Source organism: Meles meles, chromosome 10, assembly GCF_922984935.1.
Source record: "Meles meles chromosome 10, mMelMel3.1 paternal haplotype, whole genome shotgun sequence".
Taxonomy (NCBI): Eukaryota; Metazoa; Chordata; class Mammalia; order Carnivora; family Mustelidae; genus Meles; species Meles meles.
The window spans coordinates 46,724,426-46,747,874 of NC_060075.1; the positions used below are offsets into that span (position 1 = coordinate 46,724,426).

At 39.1% G+C, this 23,449-nt stretch overlaps 1 protein-coding gene across 1 annotated transcript in view; it reads right to left on the reverse strand.

Annotated features, from left to right (window-relative positions):
* Positions 1-1,758: 1,758 nt before the first annotated feature.
* Positions 1,759-23,449, reverse strand: part of GARS1 (glycyl-tRNA synthetase 1) — a 44,599-nt gene continuing 22,908 nt past the window's right edge. Inside the window, exons 8-17 of the mRNA XM_046020639.1 lie at positions 22,793-22,942; positions 19,046-19,208; positions 17,808-17,972; positions 13,996-14,103; positions 13,024-13,169; positions 8,635-8,720; positions 7,020-7,129; positions 4,289-4,382; positions 3,417-3,607; positions 1,759-2,047 (exon numbers count right to left, since the gene is read on the reverse strand). Of these exons, the coding sequence (XP_045876595.1) occupies positions 1,922-2,047; positions 3,417-3,607; positions 4,289-4,382; positions 7,020-7,129; positions 8,635-8,720; positions 13,024-13,169; positions 13,996-14,103; positions 17,808-17,972; positions 19,046-19,208; positions 22,793-22,942 (1,339 nt within the window). The 3' untranslated portion in view covers positions 1,759-1,921. The remainder of the gene's footprint in view (positions 2,048-3,416; positions 3,608-4,288; positions 4,383-7,019; positions 7,130-8,634; positions 8,721-13,023; positions 13,170-13,995; positions 14,104-17,807; positions 17,973-19,045; positions 19,209-22,792; positions 22,943-23,449) is intronic.

The following is a 23,449-nucleotide window of genomic DNA, read 5'->3' on the forward strand; positions in this document are numbered from 1 at the left end:
GCCTCACAGAGCATCAAGCCAGAAAGACTGTGGCTTTAAATACTTATTGAGCTTGAACAGAAGAGGGGTGTGTGTGGGGGGGTGCGTGCATGCAAAACTCATGTGTTGAGAGCTTCTTCATTCAGGAGACAGTCCTTCACCTGTTTGTGCCCAGAATTGAGCACATATGGCAAAAACAGAACCTGTGAGTCCTACTACCTGCCCACGTTCCCCACTCGGGTAATCAACCCTTGATTACTATAAACTGATTAGTTTTCACTCAGGAGAAACCACACACTGGCCCTAAGGAGGAACAGAGAAGAGAAAGGGAGGGCCCCTAGAAGTAATATCCGGGACTAAACTCATGACAGATTATTTGCCAATAAAAAGTGAAGACAGTTTTAGTTCTAATTCCTTTATGATCCAAAGCAGGCAGATCCCGCTATGTATGAAATATTTATCTTTACTATTAATGAGCTCATAACAGTGTCTGAGGTAGTAGTGACTGACTGACTATGCGGGTACTCGGTGTAAAAGGAAGTAAATGAGAATAAGCCAAGACCACCCCCAGCCCCAGTGTGAGAATGCTAGACTATATACCAGGTCAAGAGCTGTAAGAAGTTTGAGGTGAAAGGAATCCCTACAAAATGAACACTCAGTTTATTCGAAATCTAGTTTCTTCTAAAATGAATGCTTTAAAAGGCACCAGGCAGAACAGAAATAAGCTTCAATAAAAGGCTTTCTCCCCCCAAGAAGTTCATTCAAAAATTCAAGACTCATCCAAAGTCTATGTTGAATACCTACTACGTGCAGTACTCTGGCAGGCATCATTGGGGAGGAGAGAAAAATGAAGGGAATCCCTCCGAGATCCACTACTTCTACTATTCCTCATACCTAAGACAAAGGGAACGTTCTGGAGACCACCCCACCCCTACGCCACATTGAGAGAAAGCTGAGACACTAGACAAAGTCCTAACTCTAAAAACACAGTTTTCAAATTCACAGATGCTTGAATATTTTCCCAACAAATAAATATATGTCTGCTGAACATTCTGTACAAAAACATACCAGAAATAAACTGCTAAGTCAGACAAGACAGATGGGGCTCCTCCAGCATCAGGAGTTCAAGGATCGTCAGGGCTACTTGCAAGGCCAAGTACAAGCATGCCTTAACATAGCAGGCTTCTGCCAATGCAACCCCTCCCGGAGGCTCAGAAGAGCAAGGTCTTCTGTCCTCAGAACATCGCAGCTGGCAGCCCTAAGAACCCACAGCAGCATGCTTCCGACCCCTCAGCAGCACCTTTTCTCCTCCTCTGCTGCTCCTGCTGCCCATCCCCCCCTCAGCTTTTCCTAGAAGTGGTTCCAGCGGCTGAGGGAATGCTGTCTCTTTAACACATTGCACCACTTTCTCAGAGAAAGAAAAAGAACAAAAAAAGCAAATCTAGAGAGACAAAGTGGGTAAGTGGCTGCTCGGGACTGGGATTGGATTAGACAGTGATGCTAAATGTACATGTAACTTCTTTCCAGAGTGATGGAAATGGTCTAAAACTGGATTGCAGTGATGGCTGCACCATTCTGTAAATACATTAAGCATCATCGAATTGGACACTTAAAACTGGTGAGATTTATGAAATGTAAATTTTACCCCGATACAGCTGTTAATTGAAAAAAAAAAAAGTATTAACCATGTTTAACATTAAGTCATGAGCATATCGATACAAAGGTGGGGGAAAAACAGCTTTGCTGAAAATGCAGAAACATGAGCGAAGGGATTCCAAGTTTGTTCAGAATTTCTTCAACTTTAATTGTAGGGGTCAGATCAGGCAGCCACTGAGGATAAAATGCAGTCCCCAGGAGTAATTGCAATGCTGTTTGTAAAGTGGGCATGATAAGAGCTATTTTTTTTTATTAGGGCAAGTGGTCGAAAGTCACCAAAATGTCATCATTCCTCGATTGTCTCTTTTTTACCAGTCTCTTGCCCTTCAAAGACAGGATACCTGGCCTCCACGTCAGCCCACGTGATGCTGCCGTTGGCCAGATCGCAGACTACACTGGGCAGTTCGGAAACCTGGAGGAAATGAAAGAGAATTCCAAGAATCAACAAGCTTGATTAGACTGTCGAAAAAAGATTGACCCTGAACTCAGGAGACCTTACAGAGAGCCAGATCGGTGTCTAAATAATGACAAGATTCCTCTGCAAACTGGTTCCCGCTCAGTGTTTCCCATCACTCCTACTAAAACCTCCTCACTTACTTATACTCACTTCTCTCCCAGGCCTGGGTTCATGCTTTTCTTCCCACTCAGAATGTCTACCAGCTCCCCTGGATCACTCAATTCTCCCACAAAGCCTTTCCTAATTATTCTAAAAAGCTGCCACCTGAAGCTACTTTGTGAGCATTAACTTTAAGAAGAGGAGCTAATCAAGGAGCGAGTGAGAGAGACTGGCAAACTGGAGTGCCCTGACCAAGAGGGCCAGCTGTTCCCATGTCACAACTAAACACTGGCTACCACTCAGCAGCAGTTCCTAAACTTGAGCGTGCATCAGAATCATCCAGGGGTCATGTCATGTCTACTCTCTATCAGTTTCCAACCTCCCATCCCACCTTTTCTGATTCAGTAGGTCTGGGCTAAAGAGTTTGCTTATTTAACAAAATTCCAGATGATGTGAATGCTGCAGGTCCAGGGACCACACTCTGAGAACCACTATCTGATGAGAATGTAGTTCCAGAGTAGCCACATCTGGCTTTGTAAAAAGACAAACCAGAAATCCTCAACTTCCAAATTAGACTATAAACACCTCTGGAAAAAATGCAGTCTTTTACTTCTGTTTTCCTATTATTAACTCTCTGTAGCAAGCTAAGTACATAACAGGCACGCTAAATAAAACCTCTACTCAAAATTAATTAGTCAGGCAGTTCTCAATTAGTGGGTGTTCTTTCCTTCCCTTTCTGAACTCTTCCCATCTCCATTATCCCTTCCCATTAAGTAAAATTACTGAAACATTATTGGCTATTTTGAATGGATTCACAGGAAAAGTTTATACATACATAGGTATCCATACGTATGTATATATTTGTATAGAAATATAAAGGTAAAACTGTCAAAGCCCCCTGAAGCCTGCCAATAAAACTATGGCAGCAGCCACTTGGGATCACACTTCTCGTGCCCAAATAAACAACTACATAAAAGCAAACTGCTGGAGAATGAGCTCAGAGTGAGCCAAATGGTTATAAAACATTAGATAACTGTTAATGGGTATTTTCATAATTAAACCAAGGGGATCTGAGAATCTGTGCTCTGTCTGATAGAAGTCTATTATTAAAATTGAAAGGAAAAAAAAGGGGGTGGGGAGCATAGACACAACAAAATCCAGGTCAAATCAGAAGGAACCAGGATACATTTCTAAGACTAAAAATGCCAAAGACAAGGCCAGCCACCTCTGCTCTAATCTGCCGCATGGAGTCTCGGTCCCGCAGAGTTGCTGTGTGGGGGGTCTTGTTCACTGTATCAAAGTCAATGGTGATGCCAAAAGCCACGCCAATCTCATCAGTCCTGGCGTAGCGTCTTCCAATCGACCCAGAGGAGTCGTCTACTTTGTGAGAGACGCCGTTTCTGGTCAGGGCTTCCGCTATCCAAAATAAATTAAGTAAATTAAAAATAAAAAATGAACAAAGGCCCAATGTCATCTACATGCTGTTATACAAGATCAGGAGCTTATAAAAGAGACTAAGACAAGAGAACAATAAGTAACAGTTGCAAAAGAAAGAAAAGTGACCAAAATATACTAAGTGCCTCGTTATAGCTCCTACCTGTATCTCACATGGCTGCAGAACGAGTATCATAGTAAGAGCCAAGGCCAGGAGGTCCTGTCCAGACTCCCCCACCTCTACTTGCATGACCCCAAGCAACTCAATGAACTCTTCCCACTTCCCAACTCTGAAGTCAGTGGGCCCCACCACAGGACCACTAGATGCCCGTTCAGTGCTGTGGGTCCAGTGGGTGCAGATCCACTAGGATGGTTAACCCCCAATGAGAACTCCCCCAATGAAGAGAGCAGTACCAGGGTCAAGAGCAGAAGCAAGGGTATTTTAAATCTGACCCTTGGGTCCTACGCTGACTAATTGAAATACTAGGAGGAAACATTCTGAACAAGCACACACCCTCTTGTAGAAGTAAGGGCAGAGGCTAAAATCACTTAGATTTATTTACTCATTATTCAGTACATATTTTTATTGAAAAAAAAATATTTCTTGAAATTCAGTCTACTTGATAGTGTTCCCCTAGAGATTACCCAACTGGATTTGCTTACATAATTCCTTGACAAATGGCATGAACTCCTGGTTTTGGCTCAGTGGCAGGACTGAACATTTGAATGGAGCTACTACAGCAGGAAAACTGAAGAACTGCATGTTTTAAAAAAGAAAGAAATCCAAAGACATTAGTTTATAAACATCTAAACATTAATGTTCAAGTTTCATTATCAAAATGCCAGAAAACATGATTTGAAAAGCAGTGTGACAAAGAAAAAGCATGGTAATCAGACCCAGAAGGATCTGGTTTTCAGCTCTAAATCCGAACTGCTTTAGTGAACTCTGGATCTCAGTCTCTCCACCTAAACACGGGTACCTCCCATCCGCTCTTACTTCACATGTCTGTACAAAGCTGAATGATGTGAAAGCATTCAGAAAGCTACTATATGGGGCGCCTGGGTGGCTTAGTGGGTTAAAGCCTCTGCCTTCGGCTCAGGTCATGATCTCAGGGTCCTGGGATCGAGCCCCGCATCGGGCTCTCTGCTCAGTGGGGAGCCTGCTTTCCTTCCTCTCTCTCTCTCTCTGCCTGCCTCTCTGCCTGCTTGTGATCTCTGTCAAATAAATAAAAATGTTTAAAAAAAAAAAAAAAGAAAGCTACTATGAGATGGTCATTTCTGGTACCACATAAAAGCCTTACTTCTTTCCGTGGAGACCCCTAGAGAAGCTCCTGCCAAATCATCAAATAGTAAGTGGCAGTGCCGAAAACCAAAATCCAACCCTGTCCTTTAAGAAATTCAGCATCGCTGAAGGGCCTATGAGCCTTAGTAACCAGGTAAGGCAAAAAAATTTAATTAGTTTGCAAATGTATATCCAAAAGAAATAGGGTGAAACCAAAAGAGATGCTTTGTATGCCTCTACTGAAAAGTACAAACCTCTTAAACTGCTCCTCAAGTAGGCTTCAGAGTTACTGAGAAATAGACAGCAAAGATATTCTGTGGAAAGCAAACTAGTCTACTGCTTTCAGTTGGAAATAAGAGCTGAACCCAGTTTTTAAATAAAATTTGTATAAAAGGTCCACAGGAAGGCAAGAATATGGGACTCAGAATGAACAGGTCCCATAAAAATCACTGACATGGATTCCAACTGAGTCCCTCAAAAGCCTCATTAGCCTTAAATGCCAAGCAGTGGTGACTATCCCCACTGTAACCCCTTAGACTCCACGGCTGCCCGAACCACAGAACACTCAGAATTCCACTCCTTCCTATCTGGTGAGAGAGAAGTGAGGGACTGTCTTTATAGAAAAATAATTTTTTCAATCTCACTGGCAATGTTTTTATACCAAATTCATAGCAAAATGGATTAAGGAGCTATGTGATAAAAATTTAGAAACATATCTGGCTTCTCAGAGCCTAATCAAATTTCTATTCAGAAGGCAATCTCTATGTAATTCATAAAACACTGTCACTAATTTGTTCTTGTTTAGCCCTTATAAAATTTCCATTAAAGTTCTGGTTATATCAATATTGTTAGATTCAGAGAAACAGCTAAAATATTTTTTAAAGACCTTTTTATTAGAAAAATAAACAGAAAAGGCTTGAAGCAAACTTGGTGTCTAAAAGAACACTTTGAGTGTGCCACCAGTTCTCAAGAATAACCATGCCTTTATTTACACATCTGGTGTACAGACCAGGTTCTTACAATCTGCTGAATGAATGAAAAGCTATTCCTTAAATGTCAGGAAATGAAGATGCAATTACGGCAGAGGATAAGACAGTAGGTTTATTAGCTATATTATGACATAAGAGTATGTCAGACTTTCTAAAACACTGGCACCAAGAACTCATGAGTCTATTCTTCAAGGTTAAATGTCCTACAAAGAATTACAGAGTTGATGTCTCATACCATGTACACACAGCCCAGAATGGTCACGCAGATAAGAATGTTTCATTCACTTTATTTGGCATATACAACCTCTCCACTCTAGTCAGTCTTCGAGCTGATTTTCCTGGAAATCTGTGCCCATAAACAACAAGAGTGTAATTTCTGCAGGCAGTGGCGAGGTGAGAAACGTGGAATAAGGCAGAACGAAGAGATAAAGTGGAAGGCATGGAGCAGTAATTCAGAAGCATCAGGACCACAAGTCAGTGTGTGGGAGTTAATGAAGACTTCTTGGAAATAATTACCTTTAACAGAACTTGAATGCTAGGAAAGGCTATCCCTCAAATGCCACTGCCCAATTTACTATCTGTCGATCTCTCCACTGGCATCACTTGGGGTTCTTATAAGAAAATACAGATCCCTGGGTCTCAGACCTATGAATCAGTACCTCTGGACGAGAACCTTAACCCCAAAAGTCCCTGAATTTTGTGCAGTTTGAGAAAGTACCCTTTAACCCTTCACCAATGCACAGATACAGTTACTCGGTTTGTCCACATTCTCTGAGCCATCCCCTTCTTCCCAATTTTCTGAAAACATGAGTATATCCAGAAAGTGCCAGTATCTTCCACTGACACAATATAGATAGTTCCCCAATCGTACTATGCTCTGTCTCAGAATAAAGAGCACCAGGCAATTGAAACAACCCCAATGACCTACATATTCCAAAGCTCAAGTGAACTAACAGAAGAAAGTTTTCACTTTGTAAACAGTTAAGCAAAGATGAATGAATGTTAATGCCTCTAGTACATTCGGTAACTAATCACTCATTCCAGAGTCATCTTAATAATGTACTTCAGTAAGCTTCATGCCCTGACACTGTGAGAGAATAGCATACTATCCAAGACAACTTACCGTTCTCTGCTCATCTCCCTCACGTACATGGAATGTATGTTCAAATACTGTATACATGATCCTGCCCAGGCCAAAGGAGGGTTCAATTACATTCGGAACAACTTCTTCCACTGCGAAAGAGATAGAAATCCAGTAACATTCTCTCCAACCCTGCATAATGCATTGCGGGTCCTCTCCCAACAATTCTTATTAGCACTAAGAAGTTCTCTTTTCTAGAGGGACTTGATTGATCCTATACATCAGGACAAATAAGTCAGAACATTCCTTAGAACTATTTGCTGATAGGAAATATGATGCCTTTAACATTTTTCACCAAATTCTTTGTTTACACAGCATAAAACTGAAATAAGGTACCAGTGTTCCTTCTGTAGTATGCCACAGCATATTATGTACACCAAGTACCACACTTGCTAAGCTTTGAGCAACAGCAGCTACTCCATCATCTAGAAAGCATGAAAACTCTCCAGCTTTTATAAGACTTTGCTAGAATGAGAAATCTACCACCACAGCTGGCAAAATTAACAGAAACAATTCCTATACACAACTATCACATGCTTTGTGGATTACTTTTTATCTTGCTATCTTGATGAGAACTCTTTAAGAAAGTCAAGTTATTGCCATCGTACTCCCAAGGTTCTGGGGTCAGGAAACCCTCAGAGAAAGTGTGCTCAGTGATCTGCTCTCAATCAAAGACATTTACCAGAGGCCTCACATGGGGAGGCTATATCTGTGGTACACAGAGGAAATGGATTCATTAATACTTATTATTCAGAAAGGAAGGACTGCTAAGCACTGGGTCTAAGGTTAGTGACCTCAACCTTGGATAGTTTGTTTCAAGGGAAATAAGAGAAGTAGAACCAAAAATTCACATATGTGGAAGAAAAGACAGGCTGTTTCTTTTGTCTGTGATAAAGAATAAAAATAACGTATGACCTAAAAACCCCAGAGCAAGAAGGACCCCCTGTTTACTCTGAACACTGCTCAGACTGTTTTCACAGTTCACTGAAGCCTGGCCATAAGACAGGCCAAAAACAAATGGAAAAGTAGGCATGCTATCTCCAACAGCGGTAGATTCTCAAATACCCACCTATTACTCTCAGTTTCCAGAAGCTTCCACTCAGCCACAGTTAACCATAAGCATCCTTTGTATATTCTCCAAAACACTCATATCCCAATTAATGTAATTCGTTCTACAAATAATAATCACCTCCTTATCTTTTAAAAAAGCATGAGAGATCAATTATCTAAATGACTTTTTAAAGGTTAATTTGCCACAAAAGAGTGAAGGGGTGAGTTCTCTCCTTTGCTTAAAAAAACAAAAGGATATCTCCTTAAAATATGAGCAAATGAAAGGATGGTTTTAATTAAAGAGATATTCTTCATATGCACCTCAGTTCATAGGAAATACAAAGGTGGCATTATATTTTTTAGTATTAACACAATGCCTTTTTTAAAAAGGCAAAAGATAATGCCCTAAACATATTCATCAAATTTAGAGTAGTGGCATTAAATACTTATTTTTTTTCTCTAAATTTTCTATAAAATGGTTATGTCATAAAACTTTAAGGAGTAATGATTTTTGTGTTTGTTTCTTAATTATTTTTTACAAACTTACCATGTAGTGTTTTCTGGAATCTCTTCACGTTGACCATGTCTTTTGTCAACTGAAATGTTTTCCCCTCAGTTTCAATAGTAAATTCCCTACAACGAGAACACATCATTTATTAGGGAAAACATGCATACCTATGCCTTAATTTAAAGGAATCTTACCAATTGCTAAACTCTTTTCATTTTCATAGTATAGGTTGGTCAACTTCCCAGATAAAATTTAAATTATTTCATAAAGAACACCAAATTATTATTTTAACAATGGAACCAACAGTATTCTGGGAACATCGAAAAATGTAATTAGTCTTACAAGATTTCACAAGTGCCTCAATGATTAATTCCTTTGCTTTTGAGATCAAAATAAAGCCAAAACTACTTTTTAAAAAGATTTAGCTTTAGAATAATTACAATAAATTTGTCAGAGATAGGGCTGCTGGCAAAAAAACACTGTTCTCATTATTGTCCCAAGAAATGCAAAAATGACCAGCTTGCCATCTTATAGAAGGTAATTTTAAAACCCCCACACTAATCCCAAAATAAACTTTGACACTTATGTTGAGGATCAGCTTAAAGAAGTTTTTTTTTGTTTTTTTTTTAAGATTTTATTTATTTATTTGACAGAGATCACAAGCAGGCAGAGAGGCAGGTAGAGGGAGAGGGGGAAGCAGGCTCCCCACTGCACAAGGAGCCCAATGCGGTGCTGGATCCCAGGACCCTGAGATCATGACCTGAGCCGAAGGCAGGGGCTTAACCCACTGAGCCACGCAGACACCCCATAGCTTAAAGAAGTTTAATGATTCTGTTCGATATGTCAATATAAAACATTATCCCTCCAAAAATCAGTGACTACATTATGTTCATATCCTGAGATATGCCCATTCCACTTCTGGTTAGAAGAATTCACCTTTATCAAGTGTTTCATGTAATTATCAAGTGTTTCATGACATATAGTTTAGTTTATGAGGTATTTCCTCCCATTATGATCGGTTTGGATTTGTCTTGGCTCACAAGCAGCTCAGTGGCAGGAAAAGAGAGCCCTCATGTGGTTGTCTTTAAGCCATGTAGTTGGCACACTTTGTACTGCATTTTGCTAGTTTCTAGCACTAATAATCTCATGCAGCATGAGTGGTTTTCATGAATTTCCTCCATTTTTACTGTTCTGTCTGAAGTTTGTAAGTGCATTAAAATTTCATTACATAAACATTATCAGATATATTCTGTGAGTACAGTCTAGGTGTAGAGTAGGTAACAGTCATAAAAAAGCTGAAATTAGCAAAGAGCCATTATTTGAGAATAATTAATAAAGGAAACTGTCATGTTTATGACAAATAATGATATCTAACTAGTGCCCTAACTTGCCCATTTTAATGGCATTTGATGTGTTTTAGCATAAATAGATGTTAATTCTGGGAAGCCAGTATGTTTTAAAATTTTCCTACTGAAATGGATGATCATATCTTCAACTTGTTACAAACATTCATCTTACAAAACTTCCTTTGACAATGTTCTCATGCAACCACCATATCCCCAAAGCTCCATTTCAATCCCTTGCACTCCCAGTCAACCAGTGATGTGCTTTCTACCACTATAAACTCGAATCATCTTTCCTAGTTTTACATATATATCTTTTATGTCAGACTTCTTTCACTTTGCCTATTATCTAGGGCCGGATATGAACTATTTCATGGTTTGCATGCCATATGCAGTTTTTTGTATTCTTTGCTCTATTACTTTTTTATTTTTTTAAACGTTTTTTTTTTAAATATTTATTTATTTGACAGAGAGAGATCACAAGTAGATAGAGAGGCAGGCAGAGAGAGAGAGAGGGAAGCAGGCTCCCTGCTGAGCAGAGAGCCCGATGCGGGACTCGATCCCAGGACCCTGAGATCATGACCCGAACCGAAGGCAGTGGCTTAACCCACTGAGCCACCGAGTTTATTTGCAAGAGAGAGGGGAAAGTGGCAGAGGGAGAGGGAGAAGCAGACTTCCTACTGAGAAGGGAGCCTGATGTGGGGCTCGATCCCAGGACCCCAAGGATCATGACCTGAGCCAAAAGCTGACGCTTAACTGACTAACCCATCCAGGCACTCCTTCTTTGCCTTTTTAAACAACACCTAGAAAATAATGCAAAACTCAATGGGAGAGCTGTACAAAAAAATCTATATATAGAGAGAGATTTTACAAATTCACTTAAAAAACTGTACTCTTCAGTTATTAGGTATTCAATAAATGGCAATTAAGCCATTTAATAATGTTTGCATCTTCAAACTCCCATTTTGTTTTTGTTTTGTCTGCTTACTCTAACAATTACTGAGAGAAGGGTGTAGAAATCTGACTGTAATTGTGGATTTGTCTATTTTTCCTTCCAGTTCCATCAAGTTTGCTTTATATATTTTCAGGTTGTTTTTAGTTGCATACAGTTAAAATATGCCTTGATGAACTGATCCCTTTAACATTATGAAATGTAACTGTCCCTGGCAATTTCTCTTGTTCTGAAGTTGACTTTGTCTGATACTAATACAGCCACTCCTGACTTAATGATTAATATTTGTATGGGAAGTATCTTTTGATTCTTTTATGTTTAAGCTTATTTGTGTATTACAATTACAGCAAGTTTCCTGTAAATAGCATTTAATTGGGTCTTGATTTTTTTTTAACTAGTCTGACAATCAATGGCTATTAATTATTTATATAATTACTTTTAATATAATTATTGGTACTGCTGAGTTTAAATCTAACATCTCAAGAGTTACTTTCTATTTGTCCCATCTTTTCTTTGTTCATTTTTCCCCTTCTCCTGCCTTCTTCTGGAGTATATGTTATTATTCTATTTTATCTCCCATAAAAACTGGTTCATTATTTATATCCCTTTGGTTTTTGCGTGTTTTTCCAGGTAATTGCTCTAGAGTTTACCTATGCGTCTTTTCAAATTTATCACAGTCTACCCTCAAAGAGCATTATGCCACTTCACATATAATGCATGCACCTTACAACAGTATATTCCCAATTCTTTGTTCTCATCCTTTGAGCTGCTGATGGCATATATTTTATTTCTATGTTATAAATTTCACAACATATTGTTGTTGTTTTTGCTTAATTTTTTAAAAAGATTTTATTTATTTGACAGAGAGAGAAAGAGATCACAAGTAGGCAGAGAGTTAGGCAAAGAGAGAGGGGGAAGCAGGCTCCCTGCCAAACAGAAAGCCTGATGCAGGGCTCAGTCCTAGGACCCTGAGATCATGACCTGAGCTGAAGGCAGAGGTTTAACCCATTGAGCCACCAGCGTCCATGCTTAATTTTTTTAATATTTTTTAAGACTTTATTCATTTCAGAGAGAGACAGAGTGTGTGCATGCACAAGTCAGGGGAGGGACTGAGGGCGAAGGAAAAGCAGGCTCCCCGCTGAGCAGAGAGCCCAACCCCAGGACCCTGAGATTATGACCTGAGCTGAAGGCAGATGGTTAACTGACTGAGCCACCCATATGCCTCTGTTTTTGCTTTAAACAGTTCATTATGTTTTAAAGAAATTAAGAGATGTTATTTTAAAGAAATTAAAGAAAATGTCATTTATATTCACCTACATACTTATCATTTATAGACCTCCTCAATACAGGTCATGTGTTCATGCTTTTTCAAGTTGAGAACTTTTTTTTTTTTTTAAGTAAGCTCCACACCCAGCATGGAATGCAATGTGGGGCTTGAACTCACAACCCTGAGATCGTGACCTGAGCTGAGATCAGGAGTCAGACACTTAACTGACTGAGCTACTCGAGCACCCCATTTAGAAATTTTTTATTGTTTGTCAGACACAGTAAATTGTTTAGTACTGGATTTTGTCATATTCCTTTACAGATCTGTCTCTATTGTTTTTATATTTATGCTTAAAACAATTATAGAGACCACTCCAAAGTTCAAAAAAAGGACTGAGAGAATGTCCTTTCTAATTTTTCCTCAGTCACTTCCTTAGACAAATCTCCCCCTCTGAGAAAGTTACGGGGTAGGCGGAGAGATCATTTCAAATCTGTTTTCAGGCATAATGCCAAAATCTCAGCAAACACAGTTCTTGAGATACTAGAGATAATACTTACCTGCAAAAAATTTCTAGAGAAACTGATCTCACCCTTTCAGAACCTGCAGAGAGAACATAGCTAAGTAACGCCCACATAAAAGTACACATCTTGGGGCACCGGGCTGGTTCAGTGGTTAAGCCTCTGACTTCAGCTCAGGTCACGATCTCAGGGTCCTGGGATCGAACCCCACATCCAGCTCTCTGCTCAACAGGAAGCCTGTTTCTCTCTTTCTCTCTGCCTGCCTCTCTGCCTACTTGTGATCTCTGTCAAATAAATAAATAAATAAAATCTTTAAAAAAAAAAAAAAGTACACATCTTAAATCTCACCCTTTTTCATTCAGTAGTTTCTCCATTTCTGTAATGTAACACTCATCACAAACAGCCAGGTACTCCAGCACTAGCTTTGCGTCCTTCTTATACGCCTTGCCAATTGCTCCTTTATTGGGTTCAAACTGAACAACATTGACTGTTTTGTAGGAAGTAGTCAAGGAACCAAAAAGCACAATGAACTTCCATAGTATTTTGGAAAACGATCTTGAGGACACTCCATCATCGAACTGAAATAACTAGTTCTCTATTGGCATCCTAGGCCCTGCTTATAATGACTTCAAGTGTAAGATGAAATAACTACCCACAGAATCATTCAGACAAACCTCACTAAAAGTAAGTAAACACTGTCAACAGGGACTTCTACAAAGTTACAGTGAGATGAAAGGGATATTATCTAACCAGCAACATAACCTGATACACAGCATAATTACCTCTGCTTACCGTTTACTAATTTCTGAAATGTCCCAAACACAACAGGATCTACCTGCTGTCACTGGTCTAGTCCTAAGATGAGTTCACGACCTCGCTGCCTGGTAAAGAATGGAAACGTCTTCGCTGATTTACAGACTAAGTGAGCTAAATTATTATTTCATCTACCATAAAATGGCACTCATCTTTTAGTAGAAAAAGTATTCCCTAGGTGCCCTTTATTTAAAGGTGCAGGTATAGAGAAATGCATTCTGGAGATAGATAGCTGGGAATAACTGGCCAACACCCAGAAAGACATTCAGAGCACTCTTCTGAATATGCTTCTTTCAAAGCATAAATCACACCAAAGTGGGTGTGTCAGATTACAAGAAAGAGACTAGGAAAGGATCAACGACATGGGTAGAATAATAAGTTTAAATAAGTGCTACCACAATATCTGAAACGTCTCAGTTTATCCACAGAATGTGCAGACTTGGATTTCTCCATTTTCAAGAAGTTTACACTTTAGACCTGAGTTGCTGAAGCGACCAGAAAGGATATGGGCTCTTTCAGAGGTTTCTCAGCTACAAGTGGGACTTTGGTGGCTCGAGCATGACAAGAAAGGTCATAACAGGAACGATCTGCACATCCGACAATCTCAATCCAGCCCTAAGAAGACATAATAAATAAAAACATTTATTATGCTGGGCTCATTCACAGATGCATGCAGATTATAAGTAACTTTCACATACCCAAAGATAATTTATTATAGCATCTCCACTCAACTTTTATAAATGTTTGAAATGGGAATAGTTCTATACATCAGGCAGCTAACAACACTATAAAATATAATTCACACATGTACACAAAGTGGTCTTCTTATTTTCTGGGCAGATTTGTTTTGCCATATTGTGAATGTGGGGTAAACTAACATATTCTAGGATTTAACTATGAAAATAAAATGTGAACCTAGACAAAGTCAGTAGACGTGTTTCAAATTTGAGACCATGATTCAAAACGAATCTGGCAGAAACCTCCACTCTCTTTGGATGAAGTGCCTACTGACCTCACAACCTGACATCAAATGGCTGTGCTAAACACACAGCTCAGCTGGCCATGAACGTGGCCATTTGTGTTCAATTCAGTTTCTTACACAACAAAAGAAATCTCAGTAAAGAGCAGGTAGCATTTAAGTCACAGAATAAAACTTAACAGCAACGCCGCCACAGAGATGTTAAAGGCTTGTTTTAGTAGATATCTAGTTAGTCCTCATGAATATTTATGTTTTGCCTTTGATCCAAAGTGTATGAAAAATTGCAACCATCACAACTACTAAGCTTTCCAAGCATGTGACCACATGGGGTGCATGGACTAAAGAGGGCAAAGATAAACCTCACAAGCTCAGAAACCCCCACACATAACAACAAAACAGAAATTACAAGAATGAAACCTGAAGTCAAGTAACTTGATCATCTGACATTCACTGAAGATGTCAACGTATTTATGTACTAAAAGGTAAAATTACAGAAACATGTCTAAGGACGGCAAGCAACAAGCCTGGGATAGTGGTTACCTCTGAGGAAAGAGAAGAAAGGGACGGAGCATTAGCTGTCTCAGTAACGTTTTTTTTCATTAAAAATATAAAATATGAAGCACATAAAAAGGAAGTGTTCAAGTCTCTTCTTGAATGCAGGGACTGTCTTATTTCTATTTATCAGACTGTTCTACTGAAGGAGTACTTCAGATGAGGGAAGGAAGCTCTTTACCTGTTTTATTTCCCTGATTTAAGTGAGTGAGAAACAATTTTCCTTTGTTCTCTCAGGCTGCAATGGAACAACTTGAATAGGGTTTTGGCATTTCCTTTGCTTTATAAAACATGCTCAGCAAACGGCAACAGTTGTCTACAGTTTGGTAGACTGTTAACAATTACAACACTTTATAAAGCAACTAGTTTAACAAAAATCACTACTGTGAGGACCTAAAACAATAAAAGGTCTTTAAAGGAGTTCTCCCCTCTCCTTGAAAGTTCCTATTACCTTCAAGTTTCTGGTTTTGTTTAGTTTCCCAATGACCTTATGTAAAATGTTGTAGTCTAATTCAGTGCTGGGCCCACATTTTCTTTTCAATTTTTTTAATTTAAAAAAAGAAATGTAGGTACAATTGACACGAAACATTATGTTAGTTCTAGGTATGCAATACAATGATTCAGTATTTGTAGATAATGAAAATGAGCACCATAATAAGTCCGGTTAACATCCGGCAACCACACGTGGTTCCAGAACTTATAGGACCTACTTTCTTAGCAGCTTTTAAATACACAACATAGCATTATTAACTACTGTCACCATGATGTTCATCACATCTGGAAGACTGAGGTCCACATTTCTGATTCTCAATACTTGACTACAGCTCACAGTGGCACTCAGAAAAGCATGAGCAGAAATGTCATAAGGTCTATTAAAGCAACGTAGCACAGTGGTTAAGGGCACGGGCCCGGGTACAGCCCTGGTTCATACCGCACCTCTACCACTCACCGTGAGGCTCAAACAAATTGCTTAACCTCTCAGCACTTTGGTCTCCTCAGAAACAGGACCTACTATGAGGATTACACAAGATACTACGTATGAAGCATTCAGAATGGAAAGCACAGGCCTTACCAATTATACATGCTGAATGAACAAATGAAAGAAATAAAATGTAATCCAGGCCACATTCAGAATCTCAAGTGAGAGAGCAAGAATCTGTGTCTACTTTAACAAAATTAGAGTCAGAGAAAACTAAGAAAGGGAATTGGTATGGAACAAAGAGAAAAGAAATAATCTTTTCTCACACAACACAGGAACTATTTTATTGGTCTGATGTGCAAATATGAAGAAATTCCAGAAAATTTAAAATATGTAAAGAAATTAATGTTCATCTATAACCAAAAATAATTACTCCCATCATTTTGGCATACATATGTCCAACAATTCTGTGAGGAAAATCTAGTAACAAGAAAAACCTAACAGATTACAGAAATTCTTTCCTAAATCCACAAAGGAAAATGAATATATTTAAAACAACATCAGTAATAGCCACTACAAATATCTGCATACCACTATGAACATATACATCCGTGTATGATTGTAATGCATGTAATACCATTTAGAACAGTGGCTAAAAAACCCATGGGGCTAAGAATGGTTTTTACATTTTTAAAGGGATGTAAAAAAGAAAGAGACAATAAGAAGAAAGAAAAATCTGCAAAGCCTAAAGTATTTTTACTACATTTACTATGGAAAACATTTGCTGATCCCTAATGTAGAGACATGAACAACTTTTGAGGAGGTGTATACAGCTAGAAGTTTCACTTTCTACAAAATATTCTTCAGAATTACTTTTTGTTTTTTATTTTACAGAAATGAGTCATTTTTTAAAATGACTAATTTTTATTTCTAATTTTTAAAAATGAATCTATTAAAGTCATTTTGAAAACTAAAGAGTGAAACCAAGGGCACATGGGAATGAAAGACAAGTCTCTCTAGCACCAACATGAAAGGCCAGGAGGCTCTCAGGCCCCTTGTTCTGGATGCCACCTTGTTCCCACTGCCACCAGGGCTGAAAGCATCTTCTATATCCAATGGCTTTTTTTTTTTTAACTTTTTAAAAAATGTTTATTTATGTTTAGTATAATCTCTACACCCACTGTGGGGCTCAAACTCATGACCCTGAGATCAAGAGTCACATGCTCCTCTGAGCCAGCCAGGCATCCCTCCTAAACCCAAATGTCTGTCAATCCTAAGCTCCAGTATGAATGTTCATGTTTGGGAGCTGCGGGTGGTAAGGTACAGTGAAGCGGTAGCCAGGACGTCTCTGAGTTATTATTAAATACACAGAATTTGGAAAAGGTAGTTCCTAAACAAGAGATCATTACTACTAGTCTATCACCAAAACCTAACAAATAGCTCTCTAAACAAAGAGCACCATGTCTTTCCTTACTTAGCCCTATCACCATTTCCAACGTTTGCAAGGGTCCTTCCTTATCAGGAAGGAGGCCACCCCATCTTAGCGTAGTGTTATGGGATACTACCCATAACACTACCCATCCCAGGAATGTACACACCAGCACTGCTCCATCACTGACCTTCCCTGTCTCTCTTACTCTCAGTCTCTGGAAAAGCCATCTAAGTCTACAAAGGGCTCTTGGGACACAAGAGTAACCCCTTCCTTACAAGAGGGTAGAACACAACTGGTTTTTCCATTTTGCTTTGGAAAAGACCTCTTTTCTCTTTGTTCCACTCTGACATAAAACACACAAAATGCAATTTTGAAATCCATGCCTCCTATGTTAACAGTGTGAAGATCACATGCTAACGACCCTTCCACCTCCTTACATAGGATGTTTTAGACTCGGCATCCCAACAATCACAGGCATAGTGGGCCATCTCATTCTCCATGTGTTGGCGGAAGCGGAGTTTATCTGGAGATACTCCAACCTTCGTGAGGTAGAGGTAGATGCGGCCAATGAAGTAGCCTAATACTGAGTTGTTAATCACACCCTAAAAATCAATGAATAAACAAGTAAGTGAATAAATAAGCAAGCAAACATGCAAACAAGCACAGAGGAAAGCAAAAAACACACATCCTTTCGATTTATTCATACCACTTTCGATTTATTCATACTCTACGAAAAATATTTGACACACAGGGTAAGCTAATTTATCCAGCTTTCAGAACAATCTCAAACACAAAGAATCTTATTGTGGCTATTTTTAAAGGGGTTAATGTCAAGGTAACAAGCTGATTATAACAGAGTTATTCAAAATCTTTCTGCCCTACTCACTGGATCAGCAAAATTTCAGCCCAATACTTCAGTACTACAGTATTAGAAATGCCATTCATAATAATGACCTTATAGAGGGGCAGATATACTTCCTCTGAATTAACAAAAATAATAAGACATGTTGAGGGGATTTTAATGTATCCTTATCCACTGAAGTGTGTGCACCCCAGTGCACAGACCAGTACCAGAAGGATCTTTGAAATCATCTAGCCCCATCTACTACCCACTGTAGGGTCCTTCTCTGCAAAATGGCTGGCAAGTTATCACCCAGCCTCAACTGGAATATTTTCAGGGGCAGGAAGTTCATTGTTCCCTGGGGCAATTCATTTCACTATCAGGCAGCAGAGACTATTATATAAAGTTTCCACTCACTCACTTTTCTAGACAAATGATTAGAGAAATTCTGTTCTACGCAAGACTTTAGTCCAACTATTATGGGTAAGATTAAAATCCAGAAGACTGGCTTTCCGTTAGTCAAAATGTCTCCCCCAAATGGTACATATTGATAAAAGTTGGATTGACAGGGCACAGTTCAGACCAGGATTTTTTTTCCAAGTGCTCTGCTAAATTTTTTTCATGTTAGCCCCCTGGCCTACAAATTGGCATGTTCAGGTAATTCCCTCCCACTATAATAACAGTGTAGGATAAAAACTGTATAAAAAACAAATACTATATAAAAAATAAAATGACTGCTAAAATAAATATTTTGTCATCCAGTACACAGAATTTCCTAAGTGCTGCAGACCCTAAACTGGAAAAACCTAAATGAAGTTACTTATGGAATCTTACCTGTTCAACAGCATCTCCTAGGCGCATTTTTCGAGCAGACTGTCCGCTGACTTGGGCTTTTGCTGAATATAAATAAAGGTGAAGGTCTGCCACATTCTGAAACTTGGGATGGTCCTTTTCACCGGGATCTACAAAGTGCTCAATTTCTGCCATTGTGAATTCTCTGGAAGAAAAAATGTAAGGGATAAAAGTTGCATACTTAACTATAAAAATTAATGACGCCCTTATTTTCAACTTTACTCTACAATGATACAGGTCCTCAGGCGACAGGAATCTCTTATCAGTAAACCAGAAATTTGTTTCCTAAGAGAATGGCAAGGAAAAAAAAAAAAGAAGTTGGATTAAGTTTGTCTAGGTGGCTATTATTCTTAAACATATTAATGAAAAGTTTACAACTCACCTGAATAGTATTTTAAATAAATAAATGCAATCAAACTTCTCTCAAATATTAACTTCTGTCTAATGACAAAGATTCTTTGCTTGCCCTAATTTTAGTCAGTTTCCTGAAACTCCTCCTAGGCCCATCTGTATACTTCTTTGTAAAATCCAGTTTTAGCAAGAACCCTGATAAGTCAGTTTAACTAGAACCCTCTACCCCAACCTTTGCTATGTGATCACCTCTGCTCTCTTTTTTGGGTTTGTCATCCACTACCATCCCCCAGTTGGTGTCTGTTTACCCTGGCCTGTCTCCAGCAAGATCCCATTAGGTTGGTTTAACCAGAATCCCCCTTGTCTTGCCCCTGATAGTCCCTTTCAGTAGTTTTCTAGTCACTGATGCCCTTCACCCCACACCTTGGCTATAAATCCTCTCTTGCCCCTGCTGTATTCAAAACTGAGCCCTATTCTATACTGAGGTCTCTTCTCCCCTACTGCAACCGTCTTGAATAAAATCTGTTTCTATTACCTTAACTACTATCCATCTGTGTTTCCTTCCATACTAGCCATAACAACAAAAGATTATTTTCATTGGAAAATAATTTTTAAAGAACAGACTGATACTTCTTAAAATTTGGAAAACTTAAGGGAATGTCAGACACAAAAAAGAAATGAGATACTGAATAGCGACTTCCAAATAAAGTGGTTTTCCTTAGACCACTAGCAAGTCTTTATAAATATATACTAAATGAAGTTCCCGGTATTTCCTTTTCAAAGGATGGGAAATTAAAAGTGAAGTGAAATTATTCTTCAGCTTTTATAGTAGTTTGGTTTCTTTCTTTTTATTGCTCTGAGCAAGTAAATGACTGATAATGGCACCATACAGCTGGCTTCTTTAGAGTTACAGCTTCTTGAATAAAGTGTTATTCAAGGCAGAGGACATAAGACATGAACTGAACAGGCTAGCATCAAGCTAACTGCATAATGATGAAATAAATATGCATTTAGTAATGGTTTCCCAAAGAGACCTCTCTGAATGGCAATTAAGTAGCTATTGGGGGAGAAGTGTTTTAAGTTAATTTTATGAGTCAAAATCAAGTCTCTCTTCTTTAAACACCTCCTCCACACACATTTACTAGTGCACTTCCATGATTATCTCAGATGTTTCAGAAGTAATGAAAAATTGCTTAAATGGGCCCTAAAAATACATGAAATGCATTGCAAAAGAGCTCTGATTTTTGAACTTTATTTTTTAATAGTATTTCTCACTTGGTCCTATAGCACCTATATCTTGTCTTTCAACCACTATCAAACATCTTCCATGTGCACAGAAATAGGACAGAGACAAAGAAGCACAATGTCTGTCCTCATATATCTTATAGCTTGGCAGACAGCAAGAGAACATCTAAAATGAAAAGTGTATCAAAATATTCTCCCCAGAATCCCAAAATAATCTGCTGCCAAAGTCTTTCCATCTGTTCTGTCAAATAATCCCAGCTCACAGACAGGAGGGAAATCAACTCTAACAGTGATTCTACCAATGGTCTCTTGTCTTTGAGTTCAGAGACGGTACCTGGACCGTGGAGAACTATAATAACCTATAGTCTAGGAGACAGAACCAGCCAATCACAATAAAAATATTTTTAAAAAATTACAGATGAACAGTCTAATACTCTCAACCTAAATAGAAGAAATCACAGCCATGCAAAGACTAATCACCTGATAACTCCATGCCATCAAGAAGACATCACAACACTAAACAAATCCTAGCCCTATCCAAGGAACAAAAGCCATGCAGATACTGGCTTATGGAAGAATGAGTGGACTTCTAATCGGGACCTTACAGATGCATATAACAAAAACCAGCCAGAATCCAGACAGGGTGCTTTAAAGTGAAAGTGACCAAAATAAAAATGACCAAGAAACCCCCACGGATCTTTCACCAGCTCACTCCTAATCACTCCTCAGCTCTGAGCTACTTTTTCGATTTACCACTTTCCATTCCACAGGCCCCAGGTTTTGCCTTACTTTGTGGTCCTTTTATAACTTCCAACTCGACATTATACAAATCCTCTCCAAAACACTGACTTTACACAAAGTCAGTCTTACCGGGCTTCCTCAGTATTTTGAAACCATGCTTGAAGACACTACTGGAACAGATGGAAAACCAAAAAACAAAAGGAAAAAGAGAGACAGAAAAAAACACACCAGGAAGTAAACAGACTCAAGCCTACAAGTTTTCGTTGTTATTATAGCTGGTTAAAGTTTCTGACCACCTCTTCTTTCCGCATGATGGCCCAAAGGGAAATTGTTTTGTGCAAGCCCCTTCCTCCGTGCAGTCCCCACTTTCTCGACCAGAAGGCTGAGCCAATCATAGGCCTGAAGAAACAGTTTGGTCAGTATATGGGTGTTTCCACAGTGGGTGTCAGGGGGACTGACAAGATTAGGCAGGTGCTTTGGGTGCTTTGATGTAGAGTCAGTGGCTGGGATATGCTATGACTGAAGTCTGTAATTATAGTGAGTAAGAAAAGAAAGGAGATGGGTGGGGTGGTGGGGCTGTGGAAAATCCTTCTGGAATCTAAGATAGTTAAGTTTACCTACATATCTTATTTTTTATATGGACTTTATAATGCCAAGAGATGACATCAGTAAGAAAACACAGAAATCACAAAAAGCTTAAAACCACAGTAAGTTTCTAAAGAAAACTTAAGTGCCAATATGCCCTCCCACATATGCCTGTATATATCTGGCAAAAGGAGATTATTAGAATAGAGACAAGTGAGCAGACTAGAGTAGACAGAAGCAAGCCTGCTAAGCTGGCCTGTCACAGTGGCGCCCCAAGTATGTGGAGGAATGTCAACTGGTTACAGAAACACCCTTTGCCCATCACAGTGGCGCCCCAAGTATCTGGAGGAATGTCAGCTAGTTACAGAAACACCCTTTGCCCAACTCCAATGCTGCTGTTTGCCCTGGACACCCTGGATGACACTCCCCTCCTAACCGTCACCTCGTCCCCACCTCACCCTACACTTACATACATTACCACTGCCAGAAAAATGCCTTGGTTTAGACAATCAAGATCCTGCCATCCTCTAAGCATATGACAAACAAGGGGGAAAGATCATTTTGGAGCAGGTGAGAAATGTGATCTATTCTTCACCTTCCTTCCTTTCCTTTCAAGTTCCCATTAGTTACTCACAACTACCTGATGCCCCAGAGATTACAAACATAAACATCATCTTTTGGAGGACAAAACTAAAGACATGGTCATGTAAGAACAAAGCAGAACTGTTTCAACATAGCGAGCTTCCCTTTCCTATTCAATGCTGAGCTAATTCATAAATTTTACTGGAAGAATAATACAGGCAGTACCTGACTCTGATCAGTCCAGATCGAGGGGAGATCTCATTTCTAAAAGAATTTCCGATTTGGGCAGCAGCAAAAGGCAACTTTCCTTGGTTGAACTCCAAAAGTCTCTTGAAATTCAGGAAAATACCCTGTGCAGTTTCTGGTCTCAAGTACCTATAAATTTAAATAAATCAGTCTGTTAGAAGGAAGGAAATTAAGTTTTCCAAAAATGTGAAATTCTAGACACAAATCCTGAAAGTCCCAAGTATACTATTTTCATACAAAGCAGTGTATATGTGCTCTAAGGCAAAGGAGTAAGAAGAATAGACATTTTCCTTGGTACCAAACATACTCAAGCAAGTGCTAGAGAACATATCAAGCAACTGGTATGGCAATACTACTATCAGAAATGTCATTCTATTTTATCAGTCCAGTGAGTCAATACCACCTCTCTCTTATTGTCCCTAAAACCTGATAAATCATTTACATGCAGGCAGACAACAATTCAGATCCTTCTGAAAAGAAGACTCTGCCTAAGTATATGCCTGTTAACCCACCTATTAGAGTGTAACTGTGTGGCTACAAAGAAGTCAATATGGCCTAACTCAGCATTAGAGCTCACTCATCACAGTCATCACACCAGGCCAGGCAAATGGCAGGTTTTTCCTATCATTTTCTCCT